The 17,970-nt window shown below is 40.0% G+C and overlaps 1 protein-coding gene across 1 annotated transcript in view; it reads left to right on the top strand.

Annotated features, from left to right (window-relative positions):
• The window catches only part of fgf10a (fibroblast growth factor 10a), a 119,789-nt gene extending 105,321 nt beyond the window's left edge, over window positions 1–14,468 (top strand). The window contains exons 2-3 of the mRNA XM_080197922.1: window positions 7,921–8,024; window positions 12,859–14,468. Coding sequence (XP_080054048.1) covers window positions 7,921–8,024; window positions 12,859–13,077 — 323 coding nt within the window. The 3' untranslated portion in view covers window positions 13,078–14,468. The remainder of the gene's footprint in view (window positions 1–7,920; window positions 8,025–12,858) is intronic.
• Window positions 14,469–17,970: the final 3,502 nt, after the last annotated feature.

Raw genomic sequence — 17,970 nt, 5'->3', positions numbered from 1 at the left:
CAGTTATTACAAGAAAGCTGTCTGCACAAAACAATTTCAAAAACAGTTTTCATTTTATACCTCACACAAAAGTCTGACAGAAATTAACATTCAGATGTAAATGCGTAATGTATGTGCCTTATTCCAGTGCCAATACAAGGCCCTCCCCCAGAGCCTGCAGCATAGAGGATGGAGGGCTGTTATGTTTAAGGGATTCTGCAGATGTTCATGATAAGCGACATTTGGCAGCAAAGGCATAAGAACATAAGAACTAGCGGCAGGAGTAGGCCATCTGGCCCCTGGAGATCAATAAGATCGTGGCTGATCTTTTCGTGGATTCAGCTCCACTTAGCTGCCTGCTCACCATAATCCTTAATTCCTTTACTGTTCAAAAATGTACCAATCCTTGCCTTAAAAACATTCAATGAGGTAGCCTCAACTGCTTCACTGGGCAGGGAATTCCACAGATTCACAACCCTTTGTGTAAAGAAGTTCCTTCTTGACTCAGTCCTAAATCTGCTCCCCCTTTATTTTGAGGCCATGCCCCCTAGTTCAAGTTTCATCCGCCAGTGGAAACAACTTCCCTGCTTCTATCTTATCTATTCCCTTGATAATTTGATATGTTTTTATAAGATCTCCCTTCATTCTTCTGAATTTCAGTGAGTATGGCCCCAGTCTACTCAGTGTCTCCTCATAAGCCAACCCTCCCAACTCTGGAATCAACCTCGTGAATCTCCTCTGCACCCCCTCCAGTGCCAGTATATCCTTTCTCAAGTAAGGAGACCAAAACTGTACACAGTCCTCCAGGTGTGGCCTCACCAGCAGCTTATACAGTTGCAACACAATCTTGCTGTTTTTAAACTCCATCCCTCTAGCAATGAGGGACAAAATTCCATTTGCCTTCTTAATTACCTGCTGCACCTGCAAACCAACTCCTTGTGATTCTTGGACAAGGACACCCAGGTCCCTCTGCACAGCAGCATTCTGCAATTTTTTACCATTTAAATAATGGTCCATTTTGCTGTTATTCCTACCAAAATAGATGACCTCACATTTCCCAACATTGTATTCCATCTGGCAGACCCTTGTCCACTCACTTAGAATATCTACATCCCTTTGCACACTTTGCTCTGCCACTCATCTTAGCGTCATCTGCGAATTTTGACACACTTTATTTGGTCCCCAACTCCAAATCATCCATGCAAATCATAAACAATTGTGGTCCCAGCACTGATCTCTGAGGCACACCACTACTCAACCAGATCACCAACCAGAAAAACACCCATACACCCTCACTCTTCGTTTTCTGTTAGTTAACCAATCTTCTATCCATGCTAATACATTACCTGTAACATTGTGCACCTTTATTTTATGCAGCAGTCTTTGGTGCGGCATTATGTTAAATGCCTTCTGGAAATCCAAATACACCACATCCACAGGTTCCCCATTGTCCACTGCACATGCAATGTTCTCAAAGAATTCCATCAAATTAGTCAAACAAAACCTGCCCTTCATGAACTCATTCTGTGTCTTCCCAATGGGATAATTTATATCCAGATGTCTCGCTATTTCTTTCTTGATGATAGATTCAAGCTTTTTCCCTACTACAGAAGTTAAACTAACTATCCTGTAGTTACCTGCCTTTTGTCGACCTTTTTTAAACAGTGGCGTCACATTTGCTGTTTTCCAATCTGCGGGAACCACCCCAGAGTCCAGCAAATTTTGATAAATTACCATTAGTGCATTTGCAATTTCCCCCGCCATCTCTTTTAGTACCCTGGGATGCATTCCATCAGGGCCAGGAGACTTGTCTACCTTTAGCTCCAATAGCTTGCCCAACACTACCTCTTTCGTGATAATGATAGTGAGAAAACCTGTGTGCAGATTTCCACAACACACAATCTTTTAAGCAATTTAATGCAAATGATACCCTGGCAGGAGGATAGGTATTGATTCAGGGTGATCACAAAGTCCAGTCATGTTGACAGAGAGATAGAAACTTATTCCATTTCAAATTAGCACCATCAACCCTGGTATCAAAGTACAGTTTAAGGTTCTGCAGGACCATGTTACAATTGAAACCAACATTCAGTTGTTACAAAGCCATGTTTAAGAAATAAAATTACTTTATGAAGTCACTTTGTGGAAACAACTAGTTGAAGTTTTAAAATGTCAAAGCCACATTCCAATGAATTAAAACTACAGTCAAAGGTAGCCAAATATTTGCATCACAGTACCATTGGCATTCCAAAGCCATTGAAAGAGAGACAACCCGTCTGCAATTGCTTCAACAGGAAACATTGCCTTGAAGGAGTGTGGCTAGAGTTTGAGGTGAAGATAGGAGATCCACCCCATTAGCAAAGCATCCAGAAAAATCATCTGGATACTCAACTTGGTGGGACAAACAATTAAGCATAATCACTTGCAAAATAGGACTTTGGCTTTGATAAGAGATTGCCCAGACACAATATAATCATCTGAGCCAGGCAACTGGAATCCATTAGCCATGACTATATTCGGGTCACTGGAGAGTTGGAGAGAGAGGTTCATGTGGCAAGCATTAATGTGTTTAAGCATCTGTTTTCGCTGCAGATCAGCACAAACAAATGAGATGCTAAAGAAATCAGACCTTGAGTGTTACCACAGCATCACCGCCCCCCCCACTCCCCCCACCCCACCACCACCCCCCCCCCCCCCCCCCCACCCCCGGCCCTACATCCAACTTGCAAGTTTCCTGCCTTATCTGCTGTTTTTTGACTCTCCTTAAGCCACAGGCAGAGAGTTTAAAAATAACTCAGTCCTAGAGCTGCAATCTTCAGAAGAACACCTACTTTTGTAAACCACCTCAACCCTGAACACAGAAGGACCGCTTGACACAACCTTCAAATGCCATGTACCCTTTAATTTTACTGGACTTTAAGTTGCTTAATTTAAATAATCTATTTGTTTGTATTGTGAACTTTGAGAGTGTGGGCGTGAAGGTTAGAGCATTTTCCTTTTTAAAAAACTTGAAGGAAACCTGTTTGATTGTGTCAGTTATGGTCATAGCCCATAAACAGTAAATATGCAGGGAGTTGGCACGCACATGCTTTATAAAAACACTATTGTGGTCAAATGAGGAATGGGAAAAGAGGGGAGTCATCCTACCCCTCCTCACTGGTCAGAATACTGTCCATCATCCAGCCTCTGTAAGAAAGAGGATATGGTAGAATCCAGAATCTTTACAACATCAATATGATCATTAGCAGATAGTAAACAACTTCTGGAGCAAAAATAAATTGTAACTAAAGATTTGAGGAACAAATATAACAATAATACCTCAAGCATTATTGACTTTAAACAGGCTTCAGTCCTGACTCAATTTGGTTTGCAGTTGCCATAAAGACTGATTATATAAAATGATATTAGCCAATTAGAAATGTTTTTGTATAATATAAATTGTGAGATGCAGTTACTGTTAATACTTAATTACAATCTTTAGACACAAGTTTGGAGCTTTGGGGAAGATGGGTGTTTTAGGAGGTGGTATAAATTAGTGTGGGCTGATGCAATTGAAATGTTCTCCGTCTATTAGCTTTCAGGACCATACACAAAGTGTGTTCCTAATTCAGTTCCCGTCAACTGGCTTTTAGTCATTTTGGTAATGTTAATAGTCATTTAACAGAGAAATTCACGGTAAGGCTGACATCTTTCGCTCTCGTGTGGCTCAGTCTTGGCACCATCGCTTCTTCGTATTCATCCTGCCAACTCAGCCAAGAAAATCTGGATGAGCAAATGACCTTGCGATAGCCATCAAAGTGAGAACTCATGCCCAAACAGAACAAAGTGCTTGAAGAAGGGTTGAGAACCATTATGAACTGTGGCAGCCTTGTCTGAATCCTCATAAAACACTTGTCTCTGTATTTTGTTTAAACAACCAGCATGCAAAGAAGTGGTTGTGTGCTTTCTTCTGTACAACCAAACACGCAACTTCCCAAATTACCTTGGAGTGGTTCTGGCTTGTAGTTTATCAAACCGTCAACATCTGAAGAAAACTAGAGCCAAAATAAAGACTGGGCTCAATTCAATCAATTTAATCCACAATTTAGCTGGGACCAGCTGGGTAGCAGATGCTCACACCCTACGGACAGCCACCTTGGCCCTTGTTTACTCAGTAGCTGAATAATGTGTAGCAGCATGAGCAGGAAGTGTACATACAAACCTTGAGGACGTGCAACTAAATCATTCTGCAATCAACATCAACAGTCTGACTCCCCATCCTTGCCTGCACCTTGTCACGATGTCTCAGACGAGAAATAGCAATAATTAGAGAATACATCTGAGTTCCAGCAAACTCAGATCTGCCTATTAATGAAGATGTCAGATAACTTGCGAAATACAACCTTCAGTCCAGGAACACCTTCAGATTAATGGCCAAAGATCTCATAATCACATAAATTTTAAGTGATGGAAGATGTGGTAAATCAACAATTAACCCCTCTGTTGCTGGCAGTTCTTGATTATTTAATGCGTGTGCCAAATCTGCCTTACCATGTTACTTTGCATTTCATTCAAATGTCTGCTCATTGGTATCAACACTGCCTTATTCCTCACGACACACGACAATGCAGAATCACCGAGCAAAAACTGATAGCCAAGTTCTGCACACATGATGGCGGCCTCAAATGGGATCTTAGGTTCATGTCACATATCTGTAACCCCCACAACTTGCCTCGCCTTGCAAAATCTTACTAAATGTCCTGGCTTGAGACAATTCACACCTCTTTAACCTGTGCTTAACCCTCTCTCCACTCACATTGTCTGCACCTGTAATGACTTGATTTACCTGTTAAGACTCACGTTTCAACTATTAGCTTGCAATTGAGTCAGCATCTATATATGCCCTGTTTGTGAACACAACTCTTCACCTGATGAAGGAGCAACACTCTGAAAGCTTGTGCTACCAAATAAACCTGTTTGACTTAAACCTGGTGCTGTGAGGCTTATTCCTTATAAGATAATAAAACTTTTACAAAGGGTCATCTGGACTTGAAACATCAGCTCTTTTCCCTCCTTACAGACGCTGCTAGACCTGTTGAGATTTTCCAGCGTTTTCTCTTTTGGCCTTGTAATTAAATTGGAATTGACAGTCTTCTGCACTGTTCATGCTGAACAGCTATGAAAATACTTACCTCATAAAAGTAAAGTCTGATTTAGTATATTGCTGAACTAAACAAATCAATCTATATTTTCATAAATGTCATTGGCTATCTTTATTTAATAGTATGTGGGTAACACTGGCAAATGGAGCATTTGTTGCCCATCCCCAATTATCCTTGACTGGCTTATTAGGCCATTGTAGAGGATAGTTAAGAACTGGTCACATTGCTGTGGGTATGGAATTGCATATCTACCTGACCAGGCAAGGATGATTTAATTCCCTCAACAACATTAGTGAGCAAGATAAAGTTTTTACAAAAATCAGTGAAAGTTTCATGGTCACCATCACTGATGACCAGCTTTCTTCTGAAGTTTTTTTTAGTTGAATTTAAATTTCACTGTGGTGGGTTTTGAATCTATGCCCCCCAGAACATTAGTTTGGATCAGTGGACAACTAATCCAGTGACATTACCACTACGCCACCATCTCCCCCATCCAACAAACTTAGAAGATTCATCATATATCCATGATATCTACTCCATTATCCACCAACATTTTATCATATGTTTTCCACTGAGTTCCAACATTTGAACACCAAGATCAACACTGAATCAAATGTTTGCTGAAGTTCTGATTGATTAATCTGTGTCAGTTATTCCTCCAGAATAATTCAAGTTAAGCGTTTAGAAATTCTCTTCAAGAAACTAGAGTGAATTGTCCAGCTGATCAGGGATCAATATGTGAGCCAGGAAATGCTGGAGGTTATTTCCATTCTCAGCTTATATTGTGGGTGGTCCAAGGGATGGGAACACTTGCATGTGCAGATAGGTGAACCTCCATCTCCCTCTTACATTCTAATCCCAGAGACTGACTTGAACCTATTTAACTTCAACAAATTGGTCAAGGCTCATGGCTCAGTACAATTCAGTATTCTTTTAATTGTTTGTTATACCGCCAATAACTTATAGATGTTGCTACTCCCCTGCTCCCTTCAGTTTCAATCAATACCCATGTAAGCCATTTCCTTTTACTTTCATCAACACTCAGCACACTGAACTCACCCTGACAATCATTCAAGGAAGTATGTTCCCATTTGTGATGATCAATCCCAGCTGTTGTTACCCTTGTAAGTCATAGCCATTGTCCCAAAATGCAAGATTTCATAAGAGTGCAAAATCATACCTGTGACAATAATTGGTGTAAACCTCCCTTTCGATTGTAACGTCTTAAATCTTGTATCAATTCCACATCCTGTTTGTGAATATCCCATTAATATTGAAAGATACTTCAGTGGGGAATATTCTGGGTTTATCAGAATCATCAGATTGGTGAACAAGTTACACGCTCTGAAGCAGTTTTGGGAATTAGCATTTCCAAGGAATGTGGAGGCCAACCAAGGCACACTGGAACTTGTTTACTTGTAAATGCTACTCACTGTTAGGACACAGGAGTTCAATGGTAAAGACAATCACTTAAATCTGGACAAACACATAACCATTGTGTGGTTAGATTGCATCTCTTGGTTAACATATTCATAAAGTCACTTCAGAATTTCTGTGTCTCTGTTTGATTTATTTCATTTCAGTTCCCAGTTCATTTTTTTTTCAAAAGTTCAGTTGAAAGCCTCTCTCATTCCTGGGATATGGAATTCGGTTCTTTTCTGATGATTGTCATTTATGAACTGTCTTTGTAGTGCAGTTGCTTGTGCTTTAGTGTCAGCTCCCTTTAAGTTGAATGCCTTCTTGTCAAGGACTGGCTAAACCTGATATTGTAAGAAGTCTCCAGATATTTGGATGTGGTTCTCATTTGTACAGAGCTGATAAACAGCTCATGTATTTGTGAAACTGAGAGGCAACTCGCTGATTGGTGGTGGGACAGGGATATAACAAACAGGAAGTTCAGCAGCCTCACCACGGTCCTAAACTGGCAGACAGCCCGTTACAGGACAAAGCCAGGACTGGAAAGGTAAGGCGAGGTGGAAAATTGGATAACAGCTAGGAGCATTTTTGTGGTGGAGCTGTCATGCTCACCCAGCTACTTCCAGACCTGAATTTTGGCCTTTTCTGAATTACCAGCAATCATCTTTTTAACTTGGTTTGGCTCTGTATCACTCAGAAGCAGAGATCAGGGCTTAAGCAGCACAGACACAGCACATTTCCATTTCAAAATTGCATTGTGATTCTCTGAACGTTATTAGACCCCAGATATGTTGCTGCGGCATCCAGCTATTCCCAACGGTACTACAACAGTCTGTTTCGCCTGCTAAAACAATGAGGGTCTTCTCATTGCAATTTTAACCTTAGTATTGTCTTGTCTTTGAAGAAAATGAAGGCAGTTGGAAGAGAACAAAATGTCCCACAAAGTCTTTTTCCTCACTTCACGCTGAATGGGGATGCGTTAATCTCTGTTACATTGCAATTCAAATCAGATGTGAGGAAACATCTGCCTTTGTTGATTCAGCATTGCAAGGCCACCACTATCCAAGTGACAATCTCTGCTACATCATTCCCTTATTCTGTTCACTCACAGTGAAGCTGAGAAATAAATGTCACATTGTACCAAACTTAAATGTGCTTGGGGGGAGTTTATAGTGAAATATTAACATTGTTCAAACTTCATTGCTGTGACACCTTGAAATGCCATTGTTTCTTCTGTCTTACTGTGCAGTAAGAGGAATATGACATTTTGCAACCTCTGTTATCAAGCAGTTTCCATTTTTCCAAGTGGTGGTATTTAGATTATATTCCTGGAAGTACCCCTGCAATATCTTCACTGTAACAAGATTATTTTGTTTGCTCTCAGGTATAATGAAAATTACGTCTGTGGAAGTTGGAGTTGTGGCAATTAAAGCAATTAACAGCAATTATTATTTGGCCATGAACAGAAGAGGAAAGATCTATGGTTCGGTAAGTACTCTTTAAAAGCAATTCAATTATAATGCAGTTAAAAAGTGATTATAGTGATTAATGGCTTAATTATCTGCAGATTATAATGTGGTCAGCAATTGGCTTAGTTACTAACAGGCCAAAGCTTAAATCACAGAACATATCAACTGTCAGATACTGCTAGGGTTGGTTGGATTGATTAGATTAGATTAGATTTAATTGAACTAATTGTTGAAGAAATGCTGCATTAACTTTATTCCTCTTTCGATTCTGTGGCACTGTGAGATCAAAACAGGTCTTTTAATTCTTCACTTTTTTCCCATCCAATTTGTGTCCCCATCTCTTCCCAAGGTGCCAACTCATATTGGGATATAGCTCCTTAGGTGGCCCTATCTGGGAATTTACCTCATCCAAAGGAACAATCCTCCTGTATGAGTTTCAAGCTTTTTAACTGTGCAGAGTTCAGCCTAAATTTGTCCCGATGCATACGCTTTTCTTCAATACAACATTCGGGAACAGGAGAAGTAGCTGATTCGTTTGCCCCTCTATTGAGTCTAGAGATCAATTGTAGTGGCTCTGACAGCCACTGGGCTAACTCAGCATAAGACAAGCACCAGAGATGTACCATTATCCAGAAATCTGAAATAAAAACAGAAATGGCCAGAAACATCCTGACAACATCTGCAGAGAGAGAAACAAAATAGGTCAACAAAGCTCATCAGATAAGGAATCTCACACTTAAGTTGAGGAGAATTTTTTTTCTCTCAGAGGGTTGTTGATATGTAATGCTCATTCCCAGAGAGCAGTGGAGGCTGGGTCATTGATTATTTTTTAATTCTGAGTTAGATTGATTCTTGATCGACAGTGGAGTCGGTTAGACGGGAAAGAACTGTGTGAGGTCATATCGGCCATGATCTTTTCAAATGATGGAACAGGCTGCAAAGGCCAAATGGCCTACTCCTGCTCCTAATTGACATGTATCAAAGAATAAAAAAACAAAGAAAAGAACAGCACAGGAGCAAGTCCTTTGGCTCTCCAAGCCTGTACCGATCATCATGCCCTAACTGAACTAAAGAAAAAAAACCTTCTGCCCTTACTCGGTCCCTCTATTCCCTCCCTCTTCATATACGCTTCGATGTGCCTCTTAAATGTTGCTAATATGCCTGCTTTCACCACCTCCTCTGGCAGTGCGTTTTAGACATCCACCACTCTCTGCATGAAAAGCTTCCCTCACACATCTCCCTTAAATTTCCCCCCTCTCACCTTGAACCTGTGCCACCTCGTAATTGAGACTTCCACCTTAGGAAAAAGTCTCTCATTATTTTGTAGATCTCTATCAGGTCTCCCCTCAGCCGCTGTCTTTCCAGTGAAAACAATCCTAGTTTATTCAGCCCCTCCTCATAGCCAATACCTTTGAGACAAGGTAGCATCCTGGTAAACCTTCTTTGCACTTTCTCCAAAGCTTCTACCTCCTTCTGGTAGGGCAGAACTACACACAATGCTCAATTTCAAACTGAAATATTAACTCTGTTTCTATTTCCAGATATATTGTCTGACTTGCTGAGTATTTACAGCATTGTCTGTTTTTATTTTTAAAGTTACATAAAGCTACTGATGTTAAAAAAAACTTCTCATAGTACATGTAGTTGATTAACAGCTAGAAAAGTAGAAATTTGGAGAAATATAGGGAATGATTTTTGGGAAGCTTTTCAAAGCAGAACTCTGGGCTGCACAAGCCCCATGAACCAAGCAGCTAGCTCAAAGTTAGCCCAAGTTGTGGTGTGAACCTCACAACCTCATTTGTGTGAGGTGCCAAAACTTATCTTTCTTTCACAGGCAGCTCACATTTTATTTGGAAGGGACATTGGAACCTATGGCAAGGCAGGGGTGGGAAAGGAATGTCACTAGGACTGTAAGTCAAATAAGCACTCCTACTTCCCTTTCAACCTACAGGCAGCATTCTGACCAGGTAATTCTTTTAACAAAGCTTACTTTTAGTTGGCAACAAGTGATAGAACCTGAGTTGGATAGGCCTGGCCCACTCAGCACTTGCATTTCATGTGAGGGGATCATAAAAGGATGTTAGATGCCTCAGTTACATACACAAGGAATCTAATGCCTGTCTTAGCCAGCTGCCAAGGATGCCTGAAAAATGGTTCAACCCAGTTTCTGATTGGGCATTATTTAGATCTCTTTGGACACAGCTCATTGGTCCCCAGAATTGTCAATTTGCACGCTCAGCAAAGTCGAATTTATAACCCAATAACTGAAAGGATGATCACCGATGCTGGAGACAAAGGGATAGAAAATAGCAATAGTCCAAGTGGATTGCCAGAGAAAATTGTTCAGATACTATGGAATGATAGGCAAGGGAAGTTGATATTGACACTGAATATTGCAAATAGGGAGTTCAAAATCAAAGTCTTTGAAATCAGTTCACTAAGGCAAGGAGATTGACAGATTCTTGGGGACAGGGGAAATAGGAATGAGAGATGATGGACATGCAAGAGAAAGGGCACAGGGCACAAAACTTTATACGTAAAGAACAAAATTCTATAGGATTCATGGGGAATGCTCTACATATTAATGAGTTAAACTTACATTGGCATTTTGTAAACAGGATCAGACCAATATTAATATAAAAAAGTATAATCAGTTGCAGAAAAGTACAATTCATACACTCAGCGGAGGTGTGATGGTTTTGACACTGTAACAAGTAATAGTACAAATTCTCCATTCTGTAAATCACATAATAGGTTTGTTTTCACCATCCTGGCAACTCCTTCCTATTCAGTGATAGACTTGAAATGGCTGTATTGTTCCTTCCTTGATCTATTCTCTGATTCATGCCCGCATAAAATGATATTATCATATCTTGAGAACAGTTACACTCAGTTGTACATGAATAACCCTCCCTGTGGAACAGGGCCATGTAGATCACTTTAAGCATTGAATAAGTAATCTAAAAACAATTTATTCACAGAACAAATCTGAACAAAATAATGTGATGCACGACCTCTATTATCAAATGAATTTTGTTTTTTATCTTATTTTCAATTAACTTCATATCTTAAGTTTTTGAATAAACAATTAATCCATTGTTTTAAGCAGGCAACAGTAGACAATCAGGGCAAGTGAAATATTTCAATCTGAGTTTTTAAAATAGCCATGTCAAAATTGTCAAGGCATGATGACACAGTGATTAGCACTGCTGCCTCACAGTGCCAGGGACTCAGGTTCAATTCTGGCCCCAATTAATTGTTTGAGTGGAGTTTGTATGTTCTCCTCATTCTGTATGGGTTTCCTCTGGGTGCTCTGGTTTCCTCCCACAGTCCAAAAACGAGCAGGTTAGATGCATTAGCCATTCTTAATGTCGGGGGATTAGCAGGTTTGGGGGGTAGGCCTGGATGAGATTATTATCAATGCAGGCTTGAAGGACTGAATGCCCTCCTTCCGCACTGTAGGTCTTCTCTGAGTTGTATGAATCTAAATTTTAAAAATTAGCTTTACAAGCAGCCAAAATGTAACCTTATGGCAAGACATTTACCTAATAGTATTTATCAGTTACTTGTTAGGCATTTCATCATGGGAGACAGCACAAAGTTGGAAAAGGACAGGAGGCAAAGTGAAATAAATAAGCAATGTTTCGTTGGTCGAAATTGTAATAATTCATCAATTTACTTTCAATTTCTACCCTTTCCTCATCTCCATATTGTCCATCTGTCACTTCTCTTCCCTTTCTTGAGTTCTCTATCTCCATTTCTGGGAATAGGCTTCTTCCTAATATTCATTATAAGCCCACTGCCTCCCTCAGCTACCTTGACTGATCTCACCCTGCTTCCTAAAGGAATTCCATTCCATTCTCTAAATTTCTCCATTGTGTCTGTCCTGATGATGTTACCTTTCACAATGGCATCTCTGGCATGTCTTCTTCCTCAATCGTGGATTCACTACCCCGTTATGGTTGATGGGACCCCCAAATGTGTGTGACCCATTTCCTGCATATCTGCTCTCACCCTTTCCATTCCCTCCCAGAATCATGGTAGGAACCTCCCTGTCCTCCCTCTCCAACCCACTAGTCTCTGCATTCAAAGGATCATCCTTCACCATTTCTTCCATCTTCACTGTGAAGCTGCCAGCAGAAATATCTTCCCGTCCCCTTCACTCCCCTGTTAGCATTCCACAAGGACTGTTGCCTCCATGGTACCCTATTCGATCCTCTATCATCCCCAACGCATCATCCCTTTCCCATGGCACCTTCCTATTTCAATCATAGGAGGTGTAACAGTGCTTTTTTTTATCTCCTCTCTGCTCACTGGCCAAGGCTTCAAACATTCCTTCCGAGTGAAGTAACAATTTTCTTGTACGTATACTAATTTAGTATCTTATATACTCAAGTGCAGTCTCACTTGGGAATCCTGCCAACTTTTGGATCCACTGGTGGGACCCCCATCACCTGGATTAGTTTGATTTGATTTTTATTATTGTCACATATATTGATGTACATGAAAAGTTTTGTTCCTTGCACGCTGTACACACAAAGCGTTAATAGAGTCGATAGGGGAGAAGGAAAGGAGAGGGTGCAAATGTAGTGTTAAATACTCACCATAGTCTCTCAACCCACTAATTGGAAATGGACCTTGAACAAATAAGTGGTGAACATTTGTTGTCGTCTAAGACAAGCCGAATATATGTTAATCATTCAGTTCATAGGAAGGGCATGATCCTAAAGTTTTAACTAAATTGAAACTTGGCTGATTTTCTAATCCTTTATCACATTGCTCAGAAATTAAGGATTGTTGTGGAATTCTGCAAATTTAATTTTTGTAACATTGTTTAAATTTTTATTTTGCAGAAAGAGTTCAATAATGACTGCAAACTTAAAGAAAGAATAGAAGAGAATGGTTACAACACCTATGCTTCCATGAAATGGAAGCACAATGAACGGCAAATGTTTGTGGCCTTAAATGGAAAAGGGTCTCCACGGAGAGGACACAAAACAAGGCGGAAACATCCTTCGGCCCATTTTCTACCAATAGTGGTGAGACAGGATGTCTCTATAATATCGGAATAAAATCAGTGAAGACACACTTTCACAGTAATGAGTCCTGGTATTAATTCAACACTGCATTTCATTCCAAGCATGGCAAGACTCTATAAAATGTGGAAGTCTTAATGATGAACATTATCAGCGCTCAGGCAGTAAACTCACAGACATCTGCTTGTAAAACTTGGAACAAGCCTTTGATATTCAAATGACTGTTACTGGCACAAGGGTTTCCCAGGCCAGTAAAGATTGAAGCAATTGGAGAGAACATATTTCACTGGCGGGCAATGGCAAAATATCTTGTGATGCAACCTGAAGCACGAGAGGCGATGCAGTTGTATAATGTTGTATGATCTTTGTGAGAAGATGTTATTTATGGAGTACTAACCCATATCAAAGACTTTATGCTCATTCAAGCCTGATTATCCAATGAGTGGCTAAACACGCAAACGTTTATCTGGAAGCACTTTGGGTCAGATGCGAGAACAACTGTTTTCTGTAACTACACTTCAGCACAATAGACAGGCTCCTAAAGTATATATAAATGCACAAAATGTTAAGCTGCTCTAACAAAATGAGTCTTGAGTTGCTCTTCAGTCGATCAATTCTGAATTCAGCTTTTAAAGTGTGCTTACGTTGCAGAGACATTGCAACTCCACAAAGACATTATAAAATTAGCTTTGTACTGATCCTTAATTGAAAATAATCTCTAGAAAATAAATACTTTGTCATTTAAATAGTAATATTACAGCACAACTTATTAATCTTCTTAAAATGGTCCCAACCATTTATGCCGAAAACTAGATTCATTTTGATGGAGCAGGTCAAAAATAGTAACAATATACATTCTTTTCTCATTGTAACACACTATGTAAATTGCATTAAGCCTCTTTTGCAGTGTGAGTAGAAAAATACAAGTAGTAGTCAAATTGTATTTTGTTCCAAATACTTTTAAAGATATTTCTATTGAGATTAATATTGATGCTGCATTCCCTTCATACTTCATTATTGTAAAATGGTTTGTTTATTTTTGTTGTTTGGGAATAGTATTTTTGGTACAAAGAAGAGTTTTTGATGCCGGACTGTAGATTAATTTGTTCTAGAATTTAACCCTTTTATTACCAGTGTCCCACAATTATTTAACTTGTGTCATTCCAGGCATTTCTAGCCAGCATGTCAGATATTTAACCTGTTGTTTATTTGAATGATAGCTGTACAAAAGATGTTTTCTACACTGCATAGTGGAAAACAATCATTTGATCACTCTCCTGGTTTCTTTAATAAAGTTGGTTGTCTCTTACATGTGGGACAATATATCTTAGCTAGATTTTTGTATTTCAGTTGAAAGAGTTAGAACTTGAACAGAATAGTTCCCCAAATTTTCACCTTCCGAGTGAGAAATGCTTTTATTTTCTTCCCAAATTAATAGCAGCGATTTACATTTGGGTTATGAATCTACGGAAACTTCAGAGCCTCCTCACCTGAGTAAGACCATAAGATAGAAGCAGAATTAGGCAATTCAGCCCATCAAGTCTGCTTGGCCATTCAATCGTGGCTGATAAGTTTCACAATCCTATTCTCCAGCTTTTTCTCTGTAACATTTGATCCCCTTACCAGTCAAGAACCAATCTATCTCAGTCTTAATACACTCCAATGACATTACCTTCTGTGGCAATGAATTCCGTAGATTCACCACCCTCTTGCTGAAGAAATTCCCCCTCACCTCAGTTCTAAAGGATCGTCCCTTTACTCTGAGGCTGTACCCTCAGATCCTAGTCTCTCCTACTAATGGAAACATCTTCCCTACATCCACTCTATGACTATTGTCCATGTGTGAGCTTGGATGGTTGATTAGTGCTCGGTCGTCACCACGACTAAATGTGATTTGTTCTCAACCAACATTCACACTTGCACATTTTCTGATTGGATCACTGGATCAACTGTGGGAAAATTAGTCACTACTTGCCCTCTGTATTCTGGAAATATGCACGCTAATTTTCTAAGCCCATTGTCCAGCGGAGATGTTTAACTCAGCACAGATCAAGGAGTAAACCTTGGCTCTTTTTTGCTTGTACTGGCTCACTACCAAACCGCATGGTTCACCTGCTGACTAAGCCCTCAGGGGAGCTGATTATATATTTTCCTGACTCTGAAATCTGGCATGCTTGTTTTGTGCATTGCTGGAGAATTCCTATTTTTTCAAGTACCGAATGAAGAAGTTCTTGGAATTAGATCAGAGGAATCATTTTTTGCAAAGTCTATCTCCCGGCACGGAGCTTTATCCAGTCTGAACAACAGATTGAGAATCGAGGGAATTTGTTGCCCAAAAAGTTTCCATCCATTCGTTTCAGTGAAGAAAAAGAAACACATGAAATTATGTATTGAGTAGTTAAGTTTATTTATTATCGACATAAGTAGGCTTACATTAACACCGCAATGAAGTTATTGTGAAAATCCCCACACGAAAAGTTGCCACACTCCGGCACCTTTTAGACAATAAGACACAGGAGCAAAATTAGACCACTCGACCCATCGAGTCTGCTCCACCATTTAATCATGGCTGATATTTTTCTCGTCCCCATTCTCCTGCCTTTTCCCCATAACCCCTGATTCCTTGTTAATCAAGAACCTATCTTTCTCTGTCTTAAAGACATTCAATGACCTTGCCTCCACAGCCATCTGCAGCAAAGAGTTCCACAGATTGCTCCTGAAATTGAAATTGCTCCTGATCTCTGTTTTAAAGGATCTTCCCTTTGGCCTGAAATTGTGCCTTCTGGTTCTAGTTTTTCCTAATTGTGGAAACATCCTTTCCATAGCCACTCTATCCAGGCCTCGCAGTATTCTGTAAGTTTCAATAAGATCCCCCCTCATCCGTCAAAACTCCAATGAGTACAGACCCAGAGTCCTCAACCATTCCTCATACAACAAGCTCTTCATTTACAGGGATCATTCTTGTGAACCTTCTCTGGACCCTTTCCAAAGCTAGCACATCCTTTCTTAGATAGGGGACCCAAAACTGGGACCTATAATACTCCAAATATGGTGTAACAAGAGCCCTGTTCAGTCTCAGAAATACATCCCTGCTCTTGTATTCTAGCCCTTTCGACATGAATGCTAACATTGCGTTTGCCTTCCTAACTGCTGACTGAACTTGCACGTTAACCTTAAAAGAATCTTGAACAATAACTCCCAAGTGTCTTTGTGTTTCTGATTTCTTAAGCATTTCCCCATTTAGAAGTAGTCTATTCTTCCATTCCTCCTTCCAAAGTGCATAACCCCACACTTTTCCATCTGCCACTTCTTTGCCCAGTCTCCTAACCTGTCCTAGTTCTACTGCAAGCTCCTCCCAGCTTCCTCAATACTACCTGTCCCTCTACATGTCTTTGTACTATCTTGAAACTTAGCAACGGTGCCTTCAGTTCTTCCCTCCAAATTGTTAATGTATATTGTGAAAAGTTGTGGAACCCCTCAGGTACACTGTGGGAGAATTTAGCATGGTTAATGTCTTTCAGGGTTTGGGAGGAAACTGGAGGCACCCAGAGAAAACCCACGCTGACATTGGGAGAATGTGCAGACTCCGCACAGATAGTGAATCAAGGTAGTAATTGAATTGGGTCCCTGGCATTGTGAGGCAGCAGTGGTAACCACTGTGCCACCGTGCTGCCCTACTGTTGTTAATGTGAGTTTTTAGTATGCAGTTCCCAGTGGGCAAGACTCCTCGGCAGAGGCAGGGAGTAGGTTTTTCAGTCCGTGCTTGGTCCAAGGCCAGAAAATCCCACCTGAGGTCAATGGACCTTTGCACGGTACATGTCCCATCCGCTACAATTCCCATGGCAGGTGGGAGAGGAAAATTCCACCCATTATCTTATCTTACCTTATCTTAAAAGGTATCTTTCACATTGGAAAATAGCTTGACTTCTTACTGCGCAAAATTCCTTCTAACACCTGTTACAAAACACGTAACTTTAGTGGATTTACTGAGGGTAAAGAAACTCATATCTTCTGATCCACTGTTGCTAAATAGATGGTTGTCACTCATTGTAACCATGCTGTGCATTCAAAATAGTTGTTCAGAAACTGGCCTAAGTGTTTACCTTTCTCCAAAATCAAACCTGAAATGATATTTTGCTAAATACACCACCAAGAATCCAGTTGCTTGTGCTTATGAAGCCATTTTCATTAAAGCTAATCCTACGTTAATTCAGGTGTTGTCATTGTAAAATGGTCCTCTTTTCTTTGCTTGGGAAATGGTATTTTTGTATTTTTGCTTCTAAAATCAGACTTAAAATAATTGAAAACACAAGCTTGCTAATGGTTTTACTGATTAGCAAACTGAACTGTTTTATTTTCCTGTTAAACCCACATAATTTATGCCGCATCTGGATTATTCTGGTGACCAAGAGACCTGAAACATCAACATTTTTGAGCCTATTTTCAACAGCAGAATCCAATGCATTTGGTGTAGCCCTTAGAGAAATGTACCCTAAGGCCAGAATTTTACTGCCCCACCCTCCACGGGAATCGGAGCAGGCGAGGGACGGACAATGGAAATGTCCGTTGACCTCGGGCAGGATTTTACAGTTTCGGGTTGGGCGAGGCCGTAAAATCCCACCCTAAGAATTAAATGTGATTTGGTTTTACAGACAATAGTAGCTTAGACCAGATTCCTCACAACAACTATCTTTAAGTGTTTACAGTAATGCACCAGTTCATCATTCATTCAAATAAATGATTATCTTCAAATATGAATGTGCTACAGAGAGCAAGCTTTAATTATGAAACATGATATTTTGATAAAAGATTTTCAAAGGCGTTTGTTACCAATTGGAGAGTAACATAATTAGCTTTTCCATCATAGTAATCACTGCACAATATTAAGAAAATGGAGAAAGTTACACTTCAAGTTATAAAAATGAACCC

The sequence above is a fragment of the Carcharhinus amblyrhynchos genome, chromosome 1 (assembly GCF_965287045.1).
Source record: "Carcharhinus amblyrhynchos chromosome 1, sCarAmb.v2.hapA, whole genome shotgun sequence".
Classification (NCBI taxonomy): domain Eukaryota; kingdom Metazoa; phylum Chordata; class Chondrichthyes; order Carcharhiniformes; family Carcharhinidae; genus Carcharhinus; species Carcharhinus amblyrhynchos.
This window is presented reverse-complemented; position numbering and strand designations above follow the sequence as displayed.